This window comes from Vigna unguiculata, chromosome 9, assembly GCF_037176805.1.
Source record: "Vigna unguiculata cultivar grain cowpea cultivar isolate G323 ecotype 2 chromosome 9, ASM3717680v1, whole genome shotgun sequence".
In the NCBI taxonomy this organism is placed as follows: domain Eukaryota; kingdom Viridiplantae; phylum Streptophyta; class Magnoliopsida; order Fabales; family Fabaceae; genus Vigna; species Vigna unguiculata.
Genome location: NC_140800.1, coordinates 15,930,194 through 15,939,570, shown reverse-complemented (window position 1 = coordinate 15,939,570; position 9,377 = coordinate 15,930,194). Strand labels below are relative to the sequence as shown.

General features: G+C 33.7%; 1 protein-coding gene across 1 annotated transcript; it reads left to right on the top strand.

The window, feature by feature from the left end:
- Positions 1 to 733: 733 nt before the first annotated feature.
- LOC114164642 (uncharacterized) lies at positions 734 to 4,551 on the top strand. Its single transcript, XM_028049379.2, has 6 exons — positions 734 to 958; positions 1,050 to 1,275; positions 1,360 to 1,518; positions 1,610 to 2,212; positions 3,572 to 3,675; positions 4,290 to 4,551. Exons 1-5 carry the CDS (start codon positions 788 to 790, stop codon positions 3,643 to 3,645), a joined length of 1,233 nt encoding a protein of 410 aa, XP_027905180.2. The 5' UTR covers positions 734 to 787; the 3' UTR covers positions 3,646 to 3,675; positions 4,290 to 4,551.
- Positions 4,552 to 9,377: the final 4,826 nt, after the last annotated feature.

Below are 9,377 nucleotides of genomic sequence, written 5' to 3'. Positions count from 1 at the left end.
GATGGTTCCAAATGTATTATGTATAGATGTATTATGTGTGTAATGGAATTTTTTAGTGATTTTTACATGAAAGTATAATACTTAAAGAAAAAGAGACCAAAATGAAAAGAAAATAAATGTTATACAATTAACTTTGAATTTCATCATCATCGTCATCTAAATGGTTGTTATTAATGAGATAGAATATAAATTAAGACATTCAAATTCTTTAAATGATATATAATTTTTTGTATATGTAATTATATTGTTATTTTTTAAATAAGATTGAATTTGGACATTCAATTAGGCTATATATTGGGTTAAAACAAACACACTCAAATATATTCAATTAGATTTCATTCAGATGAAAGACGAATAATTTTTACAAAATTATTTAAATTTATAAAATAAAATGTAATTTTTATAAAATTATTTAAATATTTAGAAAATAAAATATTGTTAATTTACTGACACATCAACATAAATTTGATTAAATTATTTATAATTGAGAATAAATAATTGAACCTGATCCATAAATTTTTCTAGAATTTCAGATGTTAAGAGTGATTAGAATTTAGAATGACTTTTTATGAAAATAGAAGCAAAAAAGACATTGAAAAATTGAAAAGGAGAAAAGAAAAATGATAAAAGGATAAGAGGAAATCTAAAAACGGAAAGATAATAAAATATTTAAAGAAAATGTTTGCGCGGGACAGTAGGGGTGTGTGTTTAAATAACTGAATTCTGCTCACAGAGACACGGTGAGTTCCCTTTGCTTGCATTCTCTATAGTCTGAAAAAAACAAAAGATGATGCAAGAAACGGTGCCGCTGAAAGAATCGTTGGGAAAGGTTAACATTTCGCCGTCTCAAGTTGCATTGATAGTGGACAACTATCTCTGCGCCAACAACCTATCGCACACGCGTGCCACCTTCCGCATGGAGGCTTCCTCCCTCTTCTCCGGTTCTCCATTCAACCAGGTTTCCCTTTTTTCCTCCTTTAACAACGCACAATTCTTTTTCTCATTCTCTCTAACCCTTTTCATTTAATTCTTCCATTTTTGTTTTCTAGGTATGCAAGCCTTCGTTAAATCTTAGGCGTATACTCGAGGATTATATATCTCTGAAGCGACAAAACTTAATCTTGAATCAAGAAAACTTAATCTTGAATCAAGAAAGGGTTGCTATGATGCAAGAACAGTTTAGGGTTCAGAAATTGGTGCAGGACGTGCAAAGTGTCGTCAATACTTATCATACCTTTCAGAGGCTAATCCCTGTTGCTGATAAAACCCCTTCAGGTACATCACTTCAAAGATCGGTGTTTTTTTTATTGCTGAAATGACAATGCTCGAAGTTTTATAGTTTTGGATTCTTTTTGTTAGGCGTGTGTACTGGTATGGACTCTGTACAGAACACAAACACAGACAACAAGGTACAGTGGCAGCAGTCTCACAAGAGAAAAAATAGTGAAGCAATAGATGCGCCTACAATTGCAAAAAAACCTCGTGGTAGACCACCTGGCAAGAAAAATCAATTTAAAGGTATAATGGTTTCTGACTATATTATTAAGCATACAATATTATTTTTTGAATTTAATTTTTACACTTTTACTTTATATGCTCACTCTCTCAGGTCTAAACATGCTCCCATCAGTAGGGACTCAATCATTAATCGCAAATTCCACAGTTACACGGTCACAGGTTCCCACCAACTCATCCATCATAGAAACACATCCTGGAACAGCAACCAATAAATCTGTTACAACATGCAATAAGGATGTTGTTACTCATTCTGAGACTGTTATGGTCTGTCCTGACGAAGAAATAACTTATAAACCCAGCCTTCACAGTTCTCCTATAAATTCAGATACTGAGACAAAAAAGAAGAGTGAATTAGTATGCAATGCCTCTCATGTACTTTTGGAAGATTCAATCCCAAATGAGTTTTCCATTCCTCATAAAGAAACACAGAAGGAGCAATCAGATACTGACACAAAAAAGAAGAGTGAATTAGTCTGCAATGGCTCTCATGTACTTTTGGAAAATTCAATCCCAAATGAGTTTTCCATCCCTCATCAGGAAACACAGGAGGAGCAGATGGATCTATCACACATTAGTTTTTCTGATTTAGATACGGAGTACTGGTCAAACTTCTCATCAAAAGACATAGGAATTTTCGATGAAGATTTTTTTTATCTTTCAGCTGCAACTCATGTGAAGAGGTTGATGCATGAAGGTATTTGTTGAGATTTATCTGACTCTGCAATAACACCTGACACTGCGATGGATAACACTGTTCTTCAGCAGTTTATATTAGCTTTTGGTCGTAGATAACACTATTTTTCAGTTTATATTAACTTTTGGTTATCAGTCCTCCTATTCTTCAGTTTATATTAACTTTTGGTCATTAGGCCAACATTATTGATATTGTATTGTAAAACCAATTTTCCTAATGAATAAAGTTTTTAAAGTGTTTGATTAAACTTTTGATTTTTAAATTGTTTGATTAAAACTAATTGATTAAATTTTTTAAATTGTTTAAGTGATTAAAATGCATGAGGTTATTTTTTTTATGGTGCAATATAATCTAACACAAAGGGGATTTGTAGTGGATAATACTATTATCTAGTTTATTAGCTTTTGGTTGTTAGACAAGGCCTAAATGATTAATCTTTCAGTGATTTTAGATTACTTCTTTCTAGTTGGAATATGTAACGAAAATCTCTCCTAATGAATAAAGTTTTCAAATTTTTTTGTCTGTGATAGATCTGTCCTTGGCTTCGATTGCTCTTATGAATTTTTCTTGTTAACCCTCGTTACTTATCCATTTTAACTTACGAATCTGAACTAGCATAAAAAAGAAATATTTTTAGAATAAAATGATGGAAGAGATCTTAAAAAAGTGAATAAAGCAATTGTTTAACTTCTTTGATAGAGGATTCTCTCTAGAGTTCTCCCTTTGCCTAGACTACAAAGTGATGGAGAAGATTTGGAGTTGAACCTATTTTGGTTTACAACATCTACATTTGGTTTTTATATTTTTAATTTCTTTACTTATTTTATGTTTGTTATGTTTGATGTTGTTTCCACCGTTCAAATTCATCTCTTCTCTTCTTCTCACATGTTTTTTCAATTTAACCCATGCTTAAACTCAAATTGAAGAAATTAATTCTTGTTCTTGCATCAACACTGATTTCTTTAGTTGATTTGCTCTAGAAATTAAAGAATGCAATGTCATTAACCTATACTCAAGTGACTGCAATGTCATCCTTGTTCAAAGAACAAGAATTAGGCTCTTCACTTTGAGTTTCAGCTCTTGAGTTAATGTTAATTTGTGTGACGTGTTCATACGTATATTTATGATATATTTATTCTTCAGTGTTCCAATCACTCTCCATTAGTTTTAATAGGTGATTTCTTGTTGTTTTGTGTTTCTAATCCATAATTCATCTCTCTTTTCATCAAAAATTGGAAAATCAAACCAAATAGAACTTAGTTTAGTTTATTGTTTATGTTAATTTCGTTAGTTAAGCTAATTTAGGATATCTTAGTTTAGTGTTTTCAATTTCTGATATTTGCTTGTTAAAATTTCCAGTTCCTATCTTCAATTCAATCCATATAATATTCATTGGAAAGTATAATTTCATTTCTACACCATTCACTCCCTGATTCGAAGCATATCTGCACCATAGCTGTCAGGTACACAATAGTTCTGTTTCACAGCTTTTGCATTTGATTCGTGTTTCACTGTTTTGAGCATGTAGATTTGTTTTAATTTCATTTTTGTGTTGATTTTAACATTAGAAATATATAGGAAGAAGTTGCATTGCACTTTAACATGTTTAGTTCATATTTTACATTTTCCCAATGTTAGACATAGTTTCAGGTTCTCACACTATTTTCACTACATTTTTAGCTATTTCCTAGATTGATACCTAAGGTCTGCCCTACACACTACATTAGGGGATTAGTTGGTTTTGTTTGAATTCCTATAGGGGTTTAACAGTCCCCTAAATTATTACAATGTTTGGTTTTATGATCATAAAACAGTAGCACTAACAGATTGGTTAACTTTGGAAAATAGGGTTTTCAGTATCCTCTGGAAGCAATACATAATTATTTGCCTTGTTGTATTATATATCAGCACTAAATAATTGTTTAGTAGTTATGGATGGTACCTGGTTACATGTCTGAATTCATATAATCAGGGATTTGTTTTAAATTTCTTTTGTTGGCTCCTTTTTTACTCCATGTTTTTCTTGCATATGTCTGACTTAACTATTTTTATCTTTATTGGATGATCACTTTTGCAGCATGAGAATATACTAGACATGCAGAATTCAAATGTCACTAGACAAATTGGCAAGCTAACTTTGTCTGAGATGCGAATTTGATATTGAGGTTCTCCCCATGGAAATTGCTCAGAAAATTGCTTCAGCACAATTTACTCAGGAGATCTATAATGGAAAACAAAACATGTGCAACCCATCTGATAAATCTATTGATGTGCACCACAAGAAGAGGAAAAGAATGCATGATACAGTTGAGTATATTTCAAATTTGTCTTCTGAGAAACTCTCTGATTTTCATGGTTTGTTGTATATAGAAAACTTGGCAAATGCTTAGGAGGAGAAGCAGTGCTTTATAATCCTAATAATGTACAAGAAGGGAAAAAAAAGGACCCAGAAGAAGAGAAAGAAATCTCGAAGGGAAAAAGTGGACATGATTTATTTGCACTACATAATGTTTTTTTTTATTGTTGGAAGTTCGACTGTAGATATGTTAGTAATCCGGCCTTTGAGTAGAAGAGCTTATGTTTTTAGATCTTTCTTACATGATGTTTTTTTTTTCTGATTGTTACTTGAATTCTCTTATAAAGAACTTAATATTTTAATTTTATAATTGTCTCATTTTATAATAAAACTAAATACAGAAACTTGTAAATGATACTTTATGCATAAATATGCACAAATTCATATATAAAAAGTATTAGCCAAGTCAGCACCAGGTGGTTTGCTTAATTTTATAAACATGTCTATTGTCCTTATAAGAAGACAGAGGAAGCTACAATGGTTGATTTCTTCCTGCACCACTTCTCTTTTTTCCTGCAACCCATAAAATGTATTATCCCCACCTTCTGCACCACACACGCATCCACCATTGGCCACGCAGTTCCATCAATCCCTATGGCCTTAATTCCATGCTCGCTTCCCTTGTTTCTTGTAGCCAACTCTCCATCAAAGAGGGTGGTGTTATTGGCCATGGTGATATGGAGTCACATGCCAATAGCAGTGCTAGTGAAACTGCGCGCATGAAAAAGGGTATTGATAATTGAAAGGCACTGATAGCAGGTGCAGATATAGGAGGTGATTTCGGAATGCATGATTTCTTTCCAGTTTTTATCACTATAACGCGAAGTAGAGACAAATGTACAACCAAAAATGCCTCATAGTCCTGTGTAACTTTCAGTTTTAGAAACTTCAAGTTAAACATTAATTTTCAATTACCTTTCATGAAAAAATGTCTCAAGTTATATGTGGAAGCATGCCACAGTCACTGGAAAACCGGGGACAAGTTGTTGTAGTTTTTTCTAGGGAAAAATATGCTTTTGTCCCTCAAATTTGATCCAAATTTAAAAAATATCCTTTGTTGAAACTTGGTCACTATTTATTCTCTGAAATTTAAAATTATTATTTTTAGTTCATATTTTTGATCGGTGTTAAAAATAACAAATGACATGTCACATGTTATTTAATTTTTTATATAAAAAAATTATTTTTCATAAAAATTAAAAAAAAAATGTTTTTATCCCTCAAGTTTGAACTTAATTTGAAAATAGTCTCTCGTTGAAACTTGATCACTGTTTAGTTCCTACACATTGAATAATAATTATATAATAATAACTATACTATTATTATTATTATTATTATTATATAACAATATATAATTATTAACAGTATTATTATTATATCATAATAACAATAATTATTATTATATATAATTATTAATAATATTATAACTATTATTAATATTAATAATAATAATTATTATATATTAATAATAATATATTAGTAATAATATAAATAATAATTAATAATATTAATATATAAGTAATAATATTAATAATAATTAATAAATTATTATTAATAAGATATAATTATTATTATTATATATTAATAATAAAATTATTATTATTTATTATTATTTTTTTAATATTAGTAATATTAGTAATTAATAACATTATATAATAATAAAAATAATATTAATATTATTAATAATATAATAATATTACTAATTGTACTCGGCCAGAGAATTATTTCGGTGTTTTACCGAGGTCATAGTTAGGAAAATCTGGTGGTCGAGTGGGATAAAAAGATACCTGGTAGATCGGGTAGGGCCGAGGTTAAAAATGTCAAATAAATTGTGCTTGGCATTTAAGGGATTTAGTTGGTTGTTGAATAAATGTAAGGTTGCTATTATATTTAGAGATATTTTAGGGGAAAAAGATAATTTCATTTTGTATTATCTATAGGATTTAATATTTGTAACTGATTATTCTATAAATAAGAGTTTTATTCCCATGGTCATGGGACGAATTATTTTTTGACCTAAACAAGTCTCAAGCTTGGGTTACAAATTTTCCTTTCTTTTTGTTTTTGGTTAAGAATTATCTGGTACTTTTCTTGACTAGAACATTGGCGCCCTCCGTGGGGCACGGTAAAACTCGATCCTGACCCCACTAAAGAATGAGCAGAAAGAGACAGAGCTGATGATGAATAGAGGCAGAGGTGCAACACGAGAAGGACCGACTAGGCAGCAGATAATGCAGAGTATCCTGGAGCTGCAACGACAAAATGAGGAGATCAAACTGAAAGCGGAGGCTGATCAAATTTAGTTAGAGAAGGAGAGGGAGGAAACTCGTAAGAAAGCAGAGGAAGATCTTCAGACTCTTCGAGAAGAGGCTCTAGGCAAGAGAGAGCGACTACGCAAAGAAGTTGAAGAAACACACCGACGGTTAGAAGACGTCCTTCAACAACAGGAACAGCTACGGAAGGCAAACGAGGAGATGCAAAATATACTAGATGCCACCAGGATTGGTTACCGATACTCCAGTCGGTTAAATCCCGAGGTTAACGACGCCAACCTTTTGTCAAATACGATCATGGAGGAGCCGATTCCCCAGAATTTCGTGATCCCAAAGATCGCACCTTTCACGGGAAACTCTGATCCAGAGTTACATTTAAAAGCATTTCAGGCTTGGATGTTGATATCAGAAGGAAACGACGCAATACGTTGTAAAATGTTTGTGGGCACGCTAGCCGAAATCGCTCTTGAATGGTTCAACACTATTCCGAGCTCCACAATCAACTCGTTCGCTAAGTTCAAACGTGCTTTCTTGGAAAGATTTTCGGCTAATAGGGCCAAACCAGTGGAGATGGTAGACATGTTTGACATACAACATTATGCTGAAGAATCATTAAAACAATTTCTCAATCGCTTCACCAATATTAGCATGAGAGTGGTCGATCCTAACGAGGGTTCACTTGTAAAAGCCTTTGTGAAGGGGCTTCGTGCTAGTTCTTTCGGTGAATCCTTATATCGGATCCCTCCAAAGACTTTGATGGAGATAAGACAAAGAGCAGCGGTAGAAATAGAAACTGAAGAGGCCATGTGTCACAAAAGAGCAGGAGATAAGAGGGTGTTGGCTAACACAAAGAGCGAACAAGATGTTAAAACATCTCGAAGAGAAAGGACTCCACCTCGGACTAGGATGGATCACAGGTTCGTTCCTTACGTAGCTTAGCAGAGAACCGAGTATCGTCGAACTCGAAGAATTCCCAATTTCATACTAACTCCAGCAGAAATCCTAGAAGATGCCGAAATATCTAAACATCTGCGCTATCCAAATAACACAGGGAGGACCCTCGGGAGCTAACCGAACACTTGGTGTAAATTTCATCAGGCGGGAGGTCACGATACTAATTCGTGTTATGCTTTAAACAATCAGCTCTCGGTGTTAACGAATAAGGGACTCATGGGGAAATACATAAAAGCAGATGTAAATGTGGAGCCAACTGAAACTCATTCGGTTACCGATTTGCATGAAACACTCGTCCTGGGGGATTTCAATACGATAGCAGGAGGTTTCGCGAGAGGTGGACAGACCAGCTCGGCTAGGAAAAGATATGTAAGGAGTGTCATGACCACGGCCAAAATTGAAAGGTCGAAGAAAGTTCCAGACATTGTGTTTTCGAGCGAGGATTTAAAAGGAGTAGTTCCACATGAAAATGATCCTATAGTATTATCTATTATCATGATGGGAAGGAATGTTCATAGAGTACTGGTCGATCAAGGGAGTTCGGCATATGTGATGTTTTGGAACACCTTTGTAGGGCTGCAAACACCGATAGATCAATTAAGACCTTTTGATGGAGTACTTGTTGGTTTCTCGGGACATCAGGTGGAAGTCAAAGGGTATGTTGATCTTCGAACAACTTTTAGGGAAAAAGAAGATGCTAAAACTATATTCATACGCTATATAGTTGTTAATGCGCCTTCGTCATATAACTTGTTGTTAGGAAGACCTTCTATCAATAAATTGGGGGTCGTAATATCGACAGTTCATTTGAAGATGAAGTTTCCTACCGATGATGGGAAAGTAGTCACTTTATCAGTAAATCAAGAAGTGGCTCGTAAATGTTATGAAGACAGTCTCAAGACAAGAAGGAAGGTTGCATATTCAGTTAGCACAGCGGAAGTAGTCGTGGATCCCGAGTTAGATCCTAGATTAGTACACTCCGAAAGAAGACCTAGCCCGTGGGAGAGATAAAAGAAATATTCATAGAGGGCAAGAAATTAAAGATTGGAGGGGATTTGAATTTGGAACTAGAGCAACAACTTGTACAAGTGCTGAAGAATAACCTTTCTTCATTTGCTTAGAGTGTAGCAGATATGTCATAAACTCAATATCAATCCTTCGGCTAAACCTAAAGCTCAGAGACGTAAACAGTTGAGTGGGGAGCGTGCTCAGGCCGCTGCCGAAGAGGTACGTAAGCTGTTGGAAGCGACTCATATCAGGGAAATACAATATCCGACTTGGTTAGCAAATGCGGTGATGGTAAAAAAGTCTAATGGAAATTGGAGAATGTTTGTTGACTTCACTGACCTAAACAACGCATGCCCAAAGGATTCTTATCCTTTGCCTAATATATATGCGTTGGTTGATAGTGCATTGGGTTGTGCTTTGTTAAGTTTTTTGGATGCTTATTCAGGCTATAATCAGATAAAAATGCATTCATTAGATGAAGATAAGACAACATTCATAGGAGAAACGTCTAATTATTGTTATCGGGTGATGCCTTTTGGGTTAAAAAATGCAGGAGCTACGTACCAAAGGCTAA